The following is a 19898-nucleotide window of genomic DNA, read 5'->3' as shown; positions in this document are numbered from 1 at the left end:
ACTGTAACAAGAGGTGAGAAGAGAAGAAAGAGAGTCTGTGATTATTCATCCCATTTTGTCTGTCCCTCATCTTCAACATGGGGCCACCTCCCAGGCTTCTTCTGGGGGTTACATGAGATGATACATGTCCAGAGAGCTAAAAGCAATCCTGGCATGGCAGCTGGTACTCTTTCCCTCACTTGAGAGCTCATGAGGAAAGTATGGACAACCACATTGATTTCTGCCTCACTTCCGCCAGAACTCGCAAGGCAACTCTACTGCAATGAATGGACAGTGATAGCCATACTTCAGAGGTGTTTGCATGAATTTAAAAGGCAAAATTTTTCTCTACTTACAAGGATTTGAACCCTAAGACCTCACACTGTCTCTCATCTTCACCCCACTAATCACTGGCTTACCATGCTGTCCTAGAACCCACTCAGTTCCATGACATGCACTGAGATCATGACCAAATTGCCCAGCTTGTGAAGACAATGAAAGAATCTTGGCATGGGGATTTCATAGACTCTGGGGTGGCTCTTTCCTGCATTCCAACAGGAACCTTATATAATTGCCTAAAAGTGAACCTTGCCCACCACTGTCTTTCGACCTCAGGTGTCCTGATGTAACACTCAGGATCTACTTCAGCTCAATGATTTGAATGTGATCTTTCCTTTACCTCCCGTGTTCCTAGTCGTACACTTCAAATGACCTGTGCTGACCCTGGTCAACCTGGACTCTTGCACTCTGCAATTCCACAGGTTTTGTCTTTTAGTTTGTGTAGGCAAACTCCTTCCCGTAAGCACATCCGATTTCTTCAAATTGCAGAGTTACACAAAAGAGTCTCCTCATCCAAGGGAAAAGCAAGCACATGAAATAAAGGAAGTAAGCAAAAGGGATACTGGAACAGTCTGGGCAAGGGTGGCATCAGTGAAAGAGGGAAAATTCTGGTTGGTCATTCCTAAGGAAGGACGTGGGAGTCACAACTCTGCCTGCAGATAGCAGCAAGTTAGAGTTGACCATGCTGTGTCCCCTGTGATTGCATGTCCTGGACTCTTGGAACACAATCAGAGAACAGTGGAGGCTCACATAGGCAGCCTCCAGGAAGGTTCACTATGCTTCTGTCCTCAGGCATAAGGAGACAACTGAGCAAAGACATTCTACATACTTGTTAACCTGCCTGGGAGGTGATCAAGTTAAGCTTGCTACTGGATAGGAATGAAAAAACTGCTTCTGAGAAGTAGATACTAAATTATGTCACTTGGCAGCACTGTTTGTCCACTGCCATTCAATCTTCCAGTTTCCTGAGGATGAGATTCCAGAAATTCAAAGGCAGAGAGAGAGGTAAAGGGAAGAGAGGGAGGCGGGGAGAAGAGACTGAGGGAGAGACCATATGTATGAAAGAGAACTAGTCCCCAATTCTTAATCAGTGTCATAAGGAAACATGCCACAGCTGTTTTCACCTCCTCTGGACTTGGTTTTTGCTCTTCCATGCAGTCATTGAAGAAGGTCCCTGCACAGCTGCAGTCCACTCCATGTTCCTCTGCTCATCCAAATACAGACAGCAGTCAACATCAACAGAAGCATGTTTAGTGTAATGATACCTCATGCCAGACCATCGTCAGCATAATGGTTTTCTGGAATATGTCTTCCCTCTCGATGACCAATACCCTCCTATCAAGATATTCAGAATACTATGCATACCTTTCTCATCCAACATATCTTTTCCTGGGTACTTCCTGGAGACAATGGTTTCATAGGAAACCAAGTTACTCCTTGTAATATCCAAGGCATGGATCCTTAGCTTTACTACGAGAAATTGGAGGAGGGAAGCCATTTCTGTGAGGGTTCCCATGTGAAAGCTCATCTTGCCAAAGGCTGCAGATGTCTCCATTCCTACAGTGTGACCGGCTGCAGATCATACTGGAGACGAAATTTTGGTTGAGGGTGCTCACATTTTGTCTTCTCCTCAGTAAGTGGTACTCATAGGGACCTTACAAGTACTTTAGGATCAGCTGTGAACCGATATGGATCTTTATTTTCCCAGGACAGCAACATATTTGGAGGTATATGTGAACACATATGGATCCTTTATTTCTGATAGGGCAAATTATTTGGGAGAGGGCAGGTATTACAGTCAAAAATAACAGTTTGGCGTTGGTCTTGATGCATAATCAAACTATGATCTGTCTCAGGATCACATCAAACAGAAGCCAAACCTACCCAGGTCAGGATTTCTGAGAAGGTAACAACCTTTGCATTGCTAGTCACAGGAGAACTAGGAATCCTCTGGGGTAATGTGGAGCGCAGGAGTTGTGGTTGGATAATATTCCGGTACAAGGACAGTGTGCTTGAGGAATTTGAAGTGGGGAACAGGTTCCTATAAGATCAGTCTAAAGTGGTAGCCACTCACACTAATCCATAAAGCAGACATTGTGGGACAAGGTCAAGGGTTTGGGCACTTAACTTTATAGCAGTGGCTAGGTCACTGTTGCTGCCAAGAGCTCGTCAAGAGCTGCCAAGATCCCTGCACTTGCAATGATACTTTGTACAAGTCATCACAATTGCATTCAAAGAAATATTTCTGTGCATGTCCTCTATCCTACAGAGCATTCCAGACCTTGGAATGGGGGAATGATGCCCACAATATACTCTGTTAAGAACTCGATGGGACCTCAGTATCCCATAATGTGGTTAGAAGTGATGCCAAAGGCCCAGGTGGAAATCGGATTACAGTAGAGGTTACCAGACCCATGGGACAGCAGTGGAACTGCAGCTTGGTGGACAAACTCTGAGTTGAGGATTGAATAGAGGATTTGTGAGGTCCTGGGGTTGAGGTTGGATGAATGGAACGAGAACACACAAGAGCTGTATCACTCTGGGGCAGGAAGATCATGGTTGAAACTGGCAAGTTGGAGGTGGCAGAGATCTGGTGGGAGGGGATGTTATCGATGTGGCAGAGAGAAGTTCTGGGCCAGCCAGGCATAGGCACATGTAGCCTCTTGGCATGGACATATCAGTCAGGGCTAAGGCATTGGATATCACTACTGAGAAGAGATCACGGAAACCTAGGCCTCAGTGAATGTCAGATTTGAGGGTTTGGCTAAACTAAGAAGAAAAAGGCAAAAAGAAAAAAAAACAACCGGTGACATAGCTACACCATTGTTTTAGGAGAGCAATGTGTCAGCATTTTCTTATGTCATTCCTGTTGTGCCCTTAGTTCAGGAATCATGTCCTGATGCCAGAGTCACCCCAGTACTCTACCATCGAACAGTAGCTACCCTATCCTGGAAGCTCAGTGCTGGCAGAGCAATCACTGAGTGAGATAAGAGGATTGTGATGGCCTTGTGGTAGAAGAGGGTTTCCTTCACAAGCAAAGGAGAGCAGGATACCTGCCCTGGCACCCACTGTATGTGCCTCATTCTTAAAGCATCCTATGTCCTCAGATAACTAATTTACAAAACTTGTGTGTTCAGAACATAGATTGAAGTAATTATTTAACCCATTTTAGGAATTTATTCTCTTTGTTTTAAATTTTTATTTCAGGTATCACTTGTGGTATAGCTTGGCCAAAAACTCACCATGTAACACAGAAGGGTCTCAAATTTATGGTCATCTTCCTGCTTTGCCTGCTCTGGAAATATAGGAATGGACACTAAACCTATTAAACATGTGTGAATGTCAGTCTTTCACACACATACACCCGTTCTCACATGCGAGCCACATATGTACAATGTTTGCCAATTGGGCTGAGTCTCATTATGCAGCTAAAGCTGGTGTACAGCTCCTCATCCTTCTGCCTCCCAAGTTCCTGGAACAGAGACGTGCTGATCCCAATCCACTTATCTTTAAAACTTACTAAGGCATCTAGGTTTTTAAGCTGAAAACTGAGAACATGGCTTTCCCAATGCTGGGAAATAAACCCAAAATATTCCCTAATGGGTTGGGTTTTTTTTATTTTTTTGCCTAAATAATGTGTTTCTCAAAGGGAGTGGGAGCATTCTGCCTGAAGTGGAAAATCTTTCACGTACAACACTTGACTTGAGCATTCTTCTTCAAACTCTGATAAAAGATTTCAAAGATTGATCTCCAGGATTTCCCCACAATGCACTCACAGACTTTCCCCGTGAAGGATCTTGGTGCCAGGCAGCCCACACCAAATGACCCGGTACTAGCAAATGGAGCAAGCATGTCTCTCTCTCCCGTTTGAGAATGCTCACCACTTATCTCCTATCACTGCCAGCATCAATGGAATGTTCCACAGTTCATTTGCCAAAACTGGCTCCTCTGGCAGTGCTCCAGCTTCAGATTTTGTGGGGAGAACTGCATTATGTATTGAGTTCAAGTTGGAGGTTAAATTAGACTAATGCCATTCTGCTTCATCTTCCCTCTGATGAGGCCCTCAGGCCCAAAGAGGTTCTCATTGTGGAGTTTCAGTCTCTGTCTTTGACACGTTTAGATGCATGGATTCTGGGGAAAAAAATGCCCTGTAATCAGTCTGCGGAATTAGGCAAGTGCATCACTATTTATACTTGGGCCAATCGCACAGTGCTGCAAGGCAAAGCAAGGGACCACTACCTGCCCATAACAGTTTCAAAGTAAACACAGTCCTTCTATGACTGGATACCGCCAGGCAATGCAAGACTTTTTGCTTTTCAGGAAATGCACAAAAGGCTACACAGAGAGCTCAGAAATCACAAGGATGTGTCTCAAGTCAACATCAATCATGAGAAGTCTCAAAATATGAAGGGGATTCAAGACTGAAGATGAGCTGTAAGAAGCTCATATCCCCAGTTCCGAAAAACAGGGATACTACCGGGTCAAGCGTTGTTAAAGATAGTGGCAATGAAGGTTATGATTGCAACCATTCAGTCCTATTTGCTAAGTAACTTACCAGCATGTTGTCCCTGAGTGTGACATTACTGCCTTGTACCTTGTCACTAGCAAGAAAGAAGACCCAGTCTGATCTCATACTTACATTAACTCCTGAGAGATGTCTATGTAGGAAATAACTTCTATTCCATTTACAAACTTTGGCTGAATTTTTATTTATTTGAGTATGTTTACTTTTGTCTATCAATACAGGGTATTGGACCTAAGGCCTGCTACATAGTAGATATATGTTACTACTCGGCTATATTTCCAGACTTCTCCATTGATATTTTCTTTTGACTCAAAGTCTCAGGACCCTATACATGCTGTCCTTGAACTCAGTCTGTAGCTCTACCTTACAGTAGGTTATTCACCTGCCTCGGACTCCTGGCTAGCTGGGATTACAGGTCTCCACCAACAGGCCTTTGTCTTCATTTCTATTTGAAAACAAGGACTTGGGCAAATTTCTTCTTCCAAGAGAAGAATTGAACAGTACAGTTTCTCCCAGAGGGCCATTAGTTATCTTCGCTGGCTTTTTAGCTTCATTTTGTCTGCAAGCTTCATGGTGTCTTGAAAATCAGCAACTAAGTTTTCTATCTGGAATAGGAAATCTCAGAGTATGAAAATGCACTGACCACATAACCACACTGTGGGAAAGGCCAAACCCGCAGGATTGTAACAGTATGGACCTCTCACACAGGTCAAGAAGGCTTGCCATCTTTCTACACCTGGTCCACATCAAACCTCTTAACAAAACATGAAGAAAAGTCAAAAGAACAAACTAAAACCCGACTGGGACATCCATATTGGGAAGAATGCTGACTGTTCCCTCTCTAGCCAAGGTTAACAGGCTAACCATTTACTATTTTGAGAAATCAACCTGGCCATAATCTCCAAGACAGGTCCTAAGCATAACAGGATGAGAAAATAGTCATTAATTAAAGTAAGCTCCGAAATTTCACTCACTTGGTGGGAACTCAAGTGATCTTAGGACACATCCCTCACAGGATATGGGGAAATGATGATGATGCAGAGAATGGCACAGGAGTTCACCAAAACCTTCAAAAGTTAGGGTTTCCTGGAGACCTCAAAGTGACCTTGCATCAGTCTGTCCTGTGTTGTGGTCAAGTAGACAGAAAAGGACTCTCCAGAGGGAATAATTTACTGGTTGTGCTAATCTGCAGCAGGGACCACAAACAAGCAAGGAAAGACAAGAGGACTGTGATATCATGCAGGGGACTGTCATGTGTCGCAAGTGTAGAACCACAAAGGGAAACCAGTGCCATCTGCTAGTGGCCCAATCGAGGAACCTCACAATTATGAAGGTGATATGAAACCTGGGAGGAGTACATAAGCAACTCTTCTGCTCATTCGGACCTGCCCAGCAGTCATTCTATGGGTACAAACATGACCACCAGACAATTTGTCCCTCAAACACCTTCAGGGTTTTTTTTCTGCCTTCAGGCAAAATATCTATCTGGTCTATGCCCATGAATACCCAAGGTCATCGTGGCAATAGCTGATGAAAGGATCTGTGCATCGAGCAGTAGTCACAAATGAAAAAATTATCAGGACAATGTAGGTTTCAGGTCAAAGTTGTTAATGTGGAGATGGAAAGAGTAAAGTAAGGGAGAGAGAGAGGGGAAGAGAGAGAGAGAGAGAGAGAGAGAGAGAGAGAGAACAGAGAGTGAGGAGGAGACAGAGAAGCAGAGAGGTGGAAGGGAGGAAGAATGAGAGATACTGTTCCTTGGTCTCAGGTTCACTGAATATGGTCATCATGGAATCATCAGGCTTAAATACTGTCGAGTTAAACAATGCAATGAGTGGACAGCACCAGAAGCTTCTAGAATCAACCAGCCTTGCCTAAAACAGCCCACTTGCATTAGTGCAAAGGGAGCTTGTACTAACTTGAAGAGACCTGCTTTTAATGCTGGTGTTTTCTCTCCAGTTGTGTGTCATATGCTGCTCATGGACTCCTGTCACATACTTCAGGATCTGATTGCACAGGTGGATGACTTGGCAGCAAGTTTCCCTCCCTGCCTGTGACTTGCAGCCTCAACCTACTTCTGCCTCCATGGGTGCTGGGAAGGCCACACTGGGGTTGGAGCCCATACTGGGTTGTTCCGAAGTTAGGTCCTTACTCTCTGAACACTAGCCCCTTATCGTCCCTGGTGAAATATTCTTCCCTTTCTATAGGTTCTAGACTCCAGTAGAAAAGGGTCGCTTCTCTCCATCACCAGTCTTGGAAAATACTTTATATTACCAGAGGGACTGTTATGGAGGTCAGGCTTATACCGATTCAATAAATACTTGGGAGCTGTTAGGACATAGGCTGGTGATAAACAGCTAAATTACTTGCAAAAGACAGTACAGGGATGGCACAATGTATTTACCAGGACAAGAGAGTCAGACTCTTAGAGGAGGCAGATTTGCAGAAGTTAGGGTCCAGCTGGAGGTACACAGTCATTCCAGTTCAGACTAGGTCACATAGGATGAGCCTGACTTTACAAACAATTACAAACAAATGTTTTAGAAAGGCCAGACATGATGGCACAAGCAATCCATCCTAGCAAACAGGAGGCAGAAGCAAGCTGACCGGCATGTGTTCCAGGCCAGCCTGGTATACATAGAGTTCCAGGCCAGCTCTGGTCAAATGTGAGATGAGAGTGTTTTTCAAGAGGGCAGAAACTACTTCCTGGAGTCTGTTCTATCTTTCCATCACGTGATTGTGAGGGATGGTACCCAGATTGTAGGCTAGGTGAAGAGCACCTTCCCCAAAGATGACTATACCATGAATGATAGTGGTTCAAACCCAGATGGGCAGCCTGCCATAGATGTCACCCTGCACTGCTCTCCTTAGGTGCTCCTGAATTGTGCTGCATGCATGCAGTTTCAGACTGCAGATTCCTTCTCCTTTTTATTATTTGGTTGTTTGCCTCACTCTTACAGAGAAATTGTTAACTGAGTGTCTGTTTACTGTCCCCTGCCAAGAACACTAACGTCTTCTCCTGAAGATCTGCTTCTCCCACTTGGGAAACATTAGCCATAACACAAGTCCTTTGCATGGCATGTGGCTTCCTGCATAGAGTGCTTGCTTCACAAACAGAACAAGCCTCTTCTCCGTAAATGTGAAAACTGTGTAACCCTCATGGCTACAGGGCAGATGAAATTGATGCCTTCTGATTCTTTGATCACTGACCCGATCATTAAGAAAGCATGGGCATTAAGGAAGGGAGTCCCCCTGCACAGGCTGGTTGGCTGCTCGATATGACTATTCATGGGGGCAGGTCCACCACAAAGTGGCATTGTCTGTTTCTTCTAATGGCACCTCAGTTCACTCATCATAAGCCACATTATTTGTGCTGATAGTTTTACCATTCCTGGGGGCTGCCACAGGTTGGGCAGGCACTGTTCCACTGGCCCAACCTGCCCCAAACAACTGCACTGATTTTGATGGTGTGAGATGCCCTCATCCGCGTGAAAGACTTGTTATACAAGGAACAATCATCCCACCCAGCTTTCCAACAGCTCTTTAGTCAGATATTGTGTGCAGTAGTTTAGACTTTATCAACATTACACATCATGGATGGAACTGTAAGGAACAACACACAAGCCGTTCATATCTACATTTTGCACTTAATCTCTGACAGAATTACAAGTGCTTTCCACAAAGTCTGATGGGCATACAACGGAGCATTAAAGGAAGAAGCCATCTCACTCGGAATGTGGAGTGCAGTTACCAGACACAGGCTTCACGGTCACAACTGTAGAGACTGACATTTGCGCCATTATAGGTAAAAAATCTCCCTTCTGAGGAGCTGCCCTGCCATTCATTTCAGAACAATAACAAGCCCCATTCTCCCTCTAATCAATGCTCATTGCCGCTTTGGTGTTGGCTTATTTGCTGCTGTTGCTTGCTCTTTCATGTTTTAAGGGAAAGTACAATTCTTTTATGGGCCTTAGCTTCTCAGAAGGAGGGGGCACATTGTACAAGGACATTTAACATGGAGACCCTAAATGAGTGACTTGGAGCCCAACCTGAATGGGACAAACAAGCCATTCAGTATCAGGAGAAATCCTCATGCTGCTATTTGAACATGAATTGGACACCAGACTTGACAGAAAACATATCACACTGTCACGAAAGACCTTCTAAAATCGCATTGTGGAGCAAAACAGCAAAAGAGTACAAATGCCCATTGACTCTTACTGAAAATACAGACAAAAGCCAAGACTGCTTTGTGTGAATGTCATTGCTTTTTATAAAGAAGGGAGGAGGAGCACCCAGGTCATCACGTCGGTGATTGTCCTCTCTGCTGTAGGCTGTAGAAATGGGCCTCCTTCAAGATCTGGTTAATGTGAGAGTAAGAACCTTGGCCTTGGCACAGTGCATAGTCCTCGTGTGAGAACTCGGGGATATTGGAGTAAAGTTCAGCAATGTTCTGGTTTAAGCTGCTTTCTGGTACACTTCCTCGTACTGGGTTATTGATGCTGCTGTGGTTTCTTTCATTATCACTGCTTGACGACTGGAAGGAGAAAGACAGAAGGAGGATGGCTATTATGATACTGTCATCATTTCCTGTTCAGCTTGAAGAATACTGGCATCACACTCCACAAAAGGCTCCACACTCTATGAAGTGCAAACACTTGGGTAGTTCCTTCCCTCCTGACAGCAGTGCTATTGCTCAAACTCGGGTTAATAGCACCCATTTGACACAACAAGAAAGAGATGTTTTACAAACCCAAATGCGAGTCTTTGGGAATGTCGTGGAGAGGGTTCAAACACAGGTTTTCTCCCTCCAAAACCCTTCACATATCCTCTGACCCTGTGGCACCATGCATTTTAATTACCTGAACCAGGGAAGTAAGCTCCCAACAGCCAGGACAAAACAGCAGTCAATGCTGCAGAATGTGATAGGGATAAATGAATAAATTGGAATGCAAGCCCAAATCCCTATGTGCCAAAGAAATGACGGGAAAAACTCTGCTTACACATACATTCACATGTACACATGTGTATACATACCAATAACAGGATCTTTCCAAACCTATCCCAGAGAGTGGACATATGTGAATGCCCTATATCTTCAAACACGACTCCACTTGTATTTTGAAATGATTTTGATATTTGTTAATGACAACTGAAGGTCATCGGCTATCATTTCTGATGATTAACACAGATTGGTCTCCTATTAGTGTGCTTAGTATAGTTTGCATATGGTAAGTTTGCTCTCTATATTGTCTTTCCTGAAGTAGCTGCACTCTGTCACATTGGTAACATTATGTGGGATCCAACCCAAAGAGTCATATTCTGGGTTTATGTAGACTTGGGATACAACTCAGTGGTAGAGTGCTCTTTTCACATGCATGGGACCTCGGGGTTCATCTCCTTGGGTAGAGGAACACACATTTTGCACACTCATGAAGCTCTTGCCTTTAATCTTAAAACTATCAAAGGAGGAAGAGATGATCACAATGACCCTGATGAGATCAGAAATGTTGAACACTATTGGTATCCCATGTCATATAAAGTCATCATTGCCAATGATAGCTGTAATAATGACAGAAACAAGATGTGCTATCATTCTACAGGCATGGGGAACTGCTGAGCCCACTACATCACCTACAGGTATCCAATGAGTATTTATGCAATGAGATTCATGGACTCAAAGACTGTACATGAGAAACACAGAAGTCAGATGGATCTGTGGGTGAGTAACCAGCAAATAGCTACCCGGAGATTTAGGGGCTATGCTTGTAAAAGGGTCCAGGAATCCAAATAAGGTCTCTAATGTAAAAATCTAGATGTAGCAATTGATTATACGGTTTATATATAAACAAGTAAAACCCAGGCAATGTATCACGCTGGATGAAAACACCCAGTACACACTCTGGTTTCTCTGAGGTAGATTTCCTTTCTTGGTTGTTTCATACTGCTTTGTTTTTTAAAAATGGCAAGCAGGGGAATCATCACAAATGGAAGCATTTTGTTTTGAACTCTTGTGTCAGGAAGATGATAGTATCATACGAAGACTGGATATATTACACTGAGGGGTACTGGGGATATGGTGACAACGGTGGAGAGCTTGCCTAGCACACAGAATGCACTGGGTTTGAGCCCCGTTCAGCATTCCATGTGCTGAGCAGTACTCCTATAGAGTCAGGTGGACTGTGGAGGATTAGAATGCTAAGGTTATGATCATCTTTAGCAACATGGGAAAGTTGTGGTTTACCTGAGTTACCTGAGACCCTGTCTGTGAGAACTCACAGGAAACCTCTCAGTATCTAATTTCTAGCTGGCTTATACAATTTTTTATCTCAGCTGTGTACTGGCATCACTATTACAGTAATGTTCATAGTAGTTGTACAACTTCAGCATCTTGGCTATTAACAACCAGAAACCAGCAAAGAGTTTTCATAAGGGAAGTAGCTGCCAGGGTGGATGAGCACACACCTGTAATACCAGCACTCGGGAGGCTGAAGAAGGAGGATCTAGAGGACAGTCTGGGCTACATATGTGCTCCAGGACTACCCCAGCTATCTATCAAGAAGCTGCCAAAACAAAAACCCAGACACATGGACAGGCAAACACACAAGAACAAAAAGAATGAAAAAAAGAATGACGAGGGAAATTCAATTCATCTGAATGATATGTCATCTATTCATAAATAGTCTTCAGACAATATCAATTGTGCTTTTGCTAAAGAAGAATGATATTCTTGATCTCTTATGGGATGCCTATATTTCCCAAGTCTTTTGAAAACATTAAAGCATAGTTAATAAATCCCAATACTATGTATTGGTTGGAAAAATACTCATGTTGTCATAGTTATTTTCTATTGTTCTGAAGAAACCACGACCAAGGCAACTTACAAAAGAAAAGCGCAGTTTCAGAGGTCAGTCAGGGCCCATGTCCACCATGGGGGGTACATGGCACCAGGAAGGCAGACATGGTGTGGAATAGTGCTGAGAACTTGACATACAACCAGGAGGGAGGGAGGGACAGAGGAAGGGAAGAAGAGGGAAGGACAGAGGGAGTGAGGGAGGGACAGAGAGAGGGAGGGAAGGAGAGAGAGAGGAGCACACAGAAAAATAGGAAGGGCATGTCATGGGTCTTGAAACCTTAATGCCCACCCACATAGTGACACACCTCCTAACCCTTCCCAAGTAGATTTAGGACTGAAGATTGAGTATGTAAATATCTGAGCCCATTGGGGCCATTCTTACTCAAACCACCACATACTTGTACAGGTTGAGGTGAGAAATCATTGTTTCTACTTTTGTGATATCTTCACATTCCATCGAATCTACATCAGGTGATTCATAGGCAGAACAAAGATTCACTTTGTCAGTAACTATATAAGAGGGCTACTACAATACAGTGGAAATCTTTTATGAGATTCAGTTCCTCCTAATTTCAAAAAAAAAAAGATTAGAGAAATAAATTGCAATGCTAGAAATAGACCTTGGGAATAGTCTTATGCTACAAAGTGGCAAAGACAGCCTACCCTCAGCTCCCTCAGCAGGTCTTCCACCATCCACAATGGCTATTCGTCCAATCAACTGTCATCCCACTTACAAAGCCTGGATGTTGTAACATTCTTGCTGTGAGAATGGCGTTGAGGAAATTTTTTTTGATTTGGAAATGTTTATAATGCAGGACCCATGGGGAATTTGTCTAATGTGTGATTGGCTTGCCCTTTTGGAAGCCCAAATGGCATTCCTAGCAGAGATATTTACACCTTCCTATAACTCAGTTTCAGGGTGAGTTGATTTCTCAGAACATAGAAGACCTGAAATATTTCAAGATCATTCAAATTTTAATCGACACATGAATGACACTTAGCATATTCTGACTACTCCCAGAAAAGTATTTTCATAATGCCCACCCATGTACGAAGAACAATCCATTATGGAAAAAAAGGAGAAGATTTATTTGCTGGGAGGTGGCAGCACATACCATTAATCCCAGCACATGGAAGTGAGAGGGACTTGCATCTCTGTGAGTCTGATGCCAACCTGGTCTACACACTGAGATCCAGGAAAAGCAGGGTTACACAGTGAAACCCTGCCTTGAAAACAAGCAAACAAGAGAACCAAAGAGATGGATTGATTCATGTGTCCCTTAGAGTAGTCTATGTGCACCAGGAGTACTTAGGTGCCTGCACAGGTCACAACAGGGGGATTCATGCTCTTCAGCTGGAGTTACCGGTGGATTAAAAAAAAAAAACACTCAATATGGATGTTCAAATTCTGAGAGAGAAGCTACTGGTCCCAACGGCTGACCCACTTCTCCAGTCATACAAAGCCCACTCTTATTTCTCTGCACTCTCAACGCACTTGAGCACTTGTTTTGGGCACGTCCATACAGGTCAATGCACTCCTTAAAATAAAAGGATACTTAAGAAGAATCTGGGGAAGAAGATCTCACCATTTAAAGTTTCCAAAGGTTCTAAACAATGATGATGTGGCCTCGATACATGGGCAAAGGCAAGGTTATACCTTGTTGAAAACCTTAATAAAATCTGCATGTTTTCCTCGGAGTCAAGGAAGCTGTGTCTCTGTGTCAGCAGAGATCTGGCACAGTTCTGTTTGAGGACAGGACAGAGAATTGCCTGTGCGGCTTTTTTATTATCAGTTAGCTCAAAAGCCTACTCAACTGGACTGCACCTGGGAGAGAATGCTGGGTAGACAAAGGCCTTTGCAATGCCCAGTCTATCCAAACACATGCTTGTGGAATTACTACTGGAACAGAAATCTCATCTTGTTCCCAGAGGCCCCTGAGCTGGATCTGACCTGAAAGTCTCTTTCATGAGGTCTGTACTTCACGAGGACAAGCTTCCAAAAGAGGGAAGCAACCAGCAATCCTACCCAGGTATGATGCCTGTGAACCACGACGACCAGCATGCTAAGATAACCCTAAGTGTGTGGTAGTGGCACATGCACTAGTGGTGACCTACAGATCCTCAAACTTCAGTCCTGCTCAGGAGGAGGGAAATCATACCTGGTACAGGAAACCTAGGGTTAGATATAATAATGGAATCTGCAGAAGCAGTAAGTGCCCCTTTAAGAAGACATCATAATCCCTAACTACACTGCAAATATTTACCCTTATACCCAGACAGAAGTGCAGTCCTCGTGCAGCATCATGGAAACATCTTCTTCCAACAGACAGAGACCATTAAAGAAAACCACAACTAATGAAAATGCAGTACCGTGGAGCCCAGTCCCAACAGACACAAGGAAGAGAATGGAAGAGGGAAAGAAAGATTGCTCAAACAAGAGGTTCACGAAGTTTTCTGTGAGCCGGTGTCTCCTAGGAATGTCAGATGCTACACCCATGGTCTCACCAATGTAACGGCCTAAGAGTGAACTGAAGAACAACCACCACAGACATGACAAAGTGGTCAGGGAATGCCCAGCACACCTCAGGGCTGCGAAAAACAAAACTGAAAACAAACCTATAGGCAACAAAGGGACACTGGTAGTGGGAGAAAAAAAGCCCACAAATTCATTATCCAAAACCAAAAAAATAATGTTATAGGGACTAAATAGGTTGTGTATCTCTCTCTCTCTCTCTCTCTCTCTCTCTCTCTCTCTCTCTGTGTGTGTGTGTGTGTGTGTGCGCTGCGCGCGAACGCATGTGTTTTCAATAAAAAATAAATTTTAAAATATGAAATTGAGAAAAAATGAGTAGTATATGAAAGGGTTTCCAGGGATAAAGGCAAGGTTGAAAGGAGGTAAGTATATTAGAATCTTAAAAATAAAATGAGTGGAAGATGAAAGCCACCTGCTCTAGGCAGTGCACTATGGGAGGAATCCTCACAGACAGAGTGTAACCACTGGGGAGAACAAGAGCTCAAGACTGGTGAGGATGATTTGGAAGACAGACCGATGCTGATAAGATGTGGGTTATGGCCCCTGGGGGAATTCTCCAGCCATGAAATGTGCAGGAGCAGACATGGTAAGAACATGTGGAGACCTTGGGTGTCCCACTAAGAACTCTATTGAGCTGCACAGACAGATGCGCTCATGGATGGATGGGAAAGGAGGACAAATATGATAGAGGACACCGAAAAAGATATAGAAAGTATCCAGAAACAGAACGCACAGGTCTTAGTGATGTTGACAGAAACACAAAGCAACGTCCGGTGACACCCAGAGAGTGAAGGGGAGACAGTCGCTGAGAACAGTGCACAGACACACACACACACACACACACACACACAGAGAGAGAGAGAGAGAGAGAGAGAGAGAGAGAGAGAGAGAGAGAAACATCCTGACCACTGCAGACATCACTTGGCAATTTCTATATTCCTGCATTTGAGCTTAGCATGTTCCCCAGATTGAGTTCTCCAGTGTAAGCTAAGGCAAAGGAAGGGGCAGCTGCAGATGGTAAGGTGCAGTGAGCAGCTGTAGGAAAAGAACTGGCAAACAGGAGGTGGTGGGAATGCAGACAGCAGCTTCGAATCAAAGGTGAGAAGGAAGGCAGCACCAGTCTCCAGTGGGTGGAGAGAGAGCCTCCATTGGTAGTGTTACAAATCCTGGGGAAATGGAAACAGAAGCAATAAGGAAGAAAGTTATCCTGGAGTATCATCCCAAATACTGAATGGAAATTCATGAATATGCATGATATACAACTGGATAATGCTTCCTAAGGTAAAAAGCAAGTGAATTCAGCATTTTTTGATCTTCAACTCTGGCTTTTCATTCAATTCCATTCCTATATACCTCAGAGATATTGGTTTCTGAATCCCCAACAGTGTAATGAAATTCACCCTTTAATACCCGCTGCACCCCAGGAATTACGTGATGTTGTTTACTAACTGAAACTGACGAACCCTAAAAAGCCCACTGAAGTCCTTTGACTATGAACTCCCAAAAGCTCCTCACATTTACAAGGGCAGACCCTGCTTTACTGATCCCACCAAACACTGCACACTCTTGAGTCAGAAGGCACCCAAGAAACCAGGTTGTTGGATTACTACCACTTTGCAAATGAACAAGGGAATGAATGACATTCGTATGGGAAATTCTGTGTGCAGGGAAGGGGCCTAATTCAGGCTATCTGAAGACGGGAAGGTAAAATTGGGCCAGACATTGAGTTCTAAGCTGCATTGTAACTGGATAATACCACCTCAGATACAAGTCATATGATCTCATCTGTGTGAAAGGAGTGAGGGGAGTTTGAACAAGGCAAACAAAAGATGACAAGCCTCCTATGTAGAACACATGTTTATCGTCAATCGACAACTCAAGAGTCTAAGGTGAACTTGTATATGAGAATGCTTGCCATATTTTGGCATGATCCATGGTCAAGTGTCCTTAAAACGTCTACAAGCTATGAGGCCACTTTAGCACAGCTCCCTCACCCCCAAACACATCCTCTCAATGATTGTATCTTCTAAGAAGGTCACTTCAGAAGGCTTAAGTTTGACAACACAACTAGGGACATTTCTTCATCTCAGTGAAAGACTCAGAGCCCTCTCATGTCCCCCTCACGAAGTTCTGTCTTCCACATCGTACAAAGGACTCAAGAGTGAGTTACATGGGCCCCTATTAATTTCTGTTGCTGTGATAAAACACCCTGACCAAAAGCACTCAGGAATGAACGTTTACTTTGGCTTACAGATCCGGGTTTCATCTCCTATTGCGGGAAATCAGTGCAGGAACTTAGGAGCAGCATCTCACCTACAGTCAAGAGCAGTGAGAGAATAGGCACAGGGATCCTTGCCTGCTTGATCTCTTGCTTACAGCTGGCTTTCCTCTTCACGTATACCTTCTGGATGCCTCGTCCAGGGAGTGGCACCACTCACAGTGGGTTGGGGCTTACTGCATTCACTAACAATTAAGATAACCCCACAGACATACCCCAACCTGATTTAAATCATTCTTCAATAAGACTATATGAAAGTCAATGAATTGAACTGGAAACAAATTTTACTGAGTAAGGTCACCCCCCCTCCAAAAGGACAAACACCACATTTTTCACTCCTATGTGGGTCCTAGCTTTGGCCATTTTGCTTTGTGTGCTTATCGTGGAGTCCATTTAGGACCCAAGAAACTAGAAACAGGCCCTTGAGTTGGGAGAAGATTGCACGAAGGATGGAAAAGAGCAGAATACTGGTAACACCAAAGTAGAGAGCAGAAATCGTGGTGTCGGAATGGCTCAAGCAGCTTGTGGAATGATGGGAAAGGGAAAAGGAGGGGTTGGTGTAAGGGTTAACCAAAATAAAGTGTGCAGAAAAAAGCTACATGAGGACCAATGACCTTAGACCCCAAGTACAATATATCATAAGAGGAGGTGGTGGAAGATGTGATATGAGAGAGAATGTGAGGGGCAGACTGTGGGTGGAAAGGTGAAATGAGAATAGGGGAAGGAAGTGGAGAAGGCAGAATGTGGACAGCTAAGGAAAACTTAGGGTGTATGAAGAAGCTTTGTGAAAAGCACTAGATGATAAACCAGGCGCCACAAGGACATGTGCTCGACCCAAGCTCATAGCGTACATGCAATTTTTAATGATTCACGTATCCTATGTACATTGGTGTTTTGCCTGCACATTGGTCTGTATTATCCTATGTACATTGGAGTTTTGCCTCCATGTATGTCTATGTGAATAGACAGCATAAAGGAAGACTGTAGAACTTTGGGTATGACAATAACTCAAGCATCTCGGCCTGCCCAGGATAGTAACAACCAGAGAGCTGCCATAAATGGGGTGCTCCTAAATGGATAAGAATTGTCAGGGAATAAAGAAGGGAGTAGAAAGTAGTTGTGGTAACTACGTCTGTGTGAATGCATCAGATGCCTTGGAACTGGAGTTACAGGCAGGTGTGAGCTGCCATGTGGTGTTCAGAATTGAACCGGGTCTCTTGGAAAAGCAAACAGTGCTCTTAATGACTGAGCCATCACTTCAGCCCCCAGACATGCTATTTTTAACAAGGATACTGCTTGTGGGTGAACAATGTTTTTCCCTGAAGCCATAGGTCATTAAGTAAAAATCTCAGCCCTGCACACAAATTACCTCCCTATTGTCCGGCCAGCCTCAGAGGTGACCAAACTGTAAAGGCAATTGCCACTGCTCTTGGTTGTCCAACAGAAAAAGTCAGTAGGCGCCTGTGGCTGAGATACTATACACTTTTGTTACAGGTCGTAGGGAAGTCAGTCTTTAACTCACCTGCAAATCTCCCAGGTGGCTAATGTTCACAGTACCCAGAAGGTGTTATGCTGGCTGTCGTGAGAGAAAGGAGGTAAGTGATCTTACCCATTGCAGGACCCAGAACGATACAATACTGGCTTGCAAGGTATGATGAGTCTACTGGCGTAATGACTACAGTTCTGTTAGTGCACCTAACCAATTCTTGTCCTGTTTGAATCTGAGGCCTGCTCCACATGAATGAGGGTATGCCTGGTGCTATAAACATAGTCAAAACCTATTATTAGTGAGTCAATACTTACTTCAAAGTGCTGGGGGAGGACTTACTGTCATTCTGCTAAATGATCATGTTGTTAAACCGCCTTCGAAATATGCATGTTTGCCTGCCTAGGTCTGCATTGCTCTCAACACTGATTTGAGAAGTTTCTAGTTGCAATGAGTAGTCGTCAATGCAGAGACATGTTATGTTTGATGGTGCTGGCCTTGAGCAACTGTGAGTGCTCAGCCACAGACTGGACATCTATACCCACGAGATGCAGGGAGAGATTGCAGCTGAGGATGATGAAGAAATATCATGCTGTGCAGGTGAAGATGATCAAGAAATTTCAAAGAATACAAAAGAGTATTAAAAAGAGATCTCCTTCTCAGGTGCTGGCAAGTTCTATCAGGCTGGCAGTTAAACCAACCAGCACAGCCCACAAACTGCTAGCACCAGAAAGAAATATAGCAAGTTACCAAACATTCCAGCAGGCAGTCTCCCTTACCCTGCCTACAACACTGGTGTCACAAAGAGCTATAGTCCCGAGTTGGGCACGTGAAGGGTGCACAGAAGCCTAAACTAAGTAGGTGTGATGCCCATAATGCACTTTTCTTATTTGTCTGTCTGCTGTTTTCTTGGAACTTGAGCATCAGGTCCCATGTGATCAATAGCAGAGTAAAGGTCTGGGACCTGCACTAGTAATCCACATGCTCTCCTTGAGTTTCCACTTCTTGTTTTACTCACTTATTGGGAGAACACTGTGAAGACATTGTTCTCTATCAGGAAGACAGACATGTACAGAAGCTTTCATCTTTATGTTTGCTCTACCGTATCTCATACCTCAGATCCAGGGAGCAGATTTACATGCAGATGTCTAAAGATGCTAACCTTGGGAACAAAGGCAGTGTTCACATTTAGGTGACCATATGCAGCAGAAACTACAATGGGTCAAGAACTCTACGTGCTTGACTCAGGTAGATCTAGGTACATTTTATCCAAAACCTACCTGTATCTGTCCCAGAGGAATGGCCCGCGTTGATAAGCCTTTCATCTCTTGCTTGAGAAAGGTAAAAGTCAGCCATACTTACTCATTGCCTGATGAGAGCTGCCCAGAAAGCCTTTACAATGCTCCCTCCTCACTTATGTGTCCATTCAAATCATGCTGTGTTACACCTTACTGGTTGTTAAAGTTAAGATTGTGAAGTTGAAATGCCAGCTCTTCCGCACAAGCATCCCAAAAGCTCTCCCATCTCCCTTCACACAACACCACTTTGCTTTCCATTTTTTCAGGGAGAAAGCAAGAAGAACATTGCAGCTAGTAGCCTGCCACTCAGTTCTTCAAGTTTATGTCTTTCCTAACCATAGAAGGTGGGGTTCGATTCTCCCTCCCCATTTGCAAGGTAAGGGAATTTCTGGAAACCCATTCCTCATGGTTGGGCTTGGGAAAGCATTTCTGTGGGTCCTGTCTCTGTCCTGCTGCGGAGTAAAGCTATGCTAAGGCAATACTTAAAATCCTATTCTGCCTCAAAACCATTGCATCCAAGGAGAAGACTTTCATCAGTGTGTCTGGGAGGGTTCTCTTGCCATCGTGGAGATAGATATAAATGCCACAGAGTGGGTAATGAGTCAAA

General features: G+C 43.9%; 1 protein-coding gene across 7 annotated transcripts in view; it reads right to left on the bottom strand.

Moving 5' to 3' along the window:
- Window positions 1-8363: 8363 nt before the first annotated feature.
- Vcf2 (VCP nuclear cofactor family member 2) overlaps window positions 8364-19898 on the bottom strand; it is a 63282-nt gene continuing 51747 nt past the window's right edge. For 3 of the 7 annotated variants that reach the window (XM_048441583.3, XM_048441584.3, XM_048441582.3), the window contains one exon: window positions 9090-9377. In XM_048441583.3, coding sequence (XP_048297540.2) covers window positions 9144-9377 — 234 coding nt within the window. In that variant the 3' untranslated portion in view covers window positions 9090-9143. Of the gene's footprint in view, window positions 9378-18037; window positions 18084-19898 lie in introns of those variants that run through there. The other 4 variants (XM_048441581.3, XM_048441580.3, XR_015737025.1 and 1 more) reach the window with 3 other exon arrangements.

Source organism: Myodes glareolus, chromosome X, assembly GCF_982192425.1.
Source record: "Myodes glareolus chromosome X, mMyoGla1.1, whole genome shotgun sequence".
NCBI classification, from domain to species: Eukaryota; Metazoa; Chordata; class Mammalia; order Rodentia; family Cricetidae; genus Myodes; species Myodes glareolus.
This window is presented reverse-complemented; position numbering and strand designations above follow the sequence as displayed.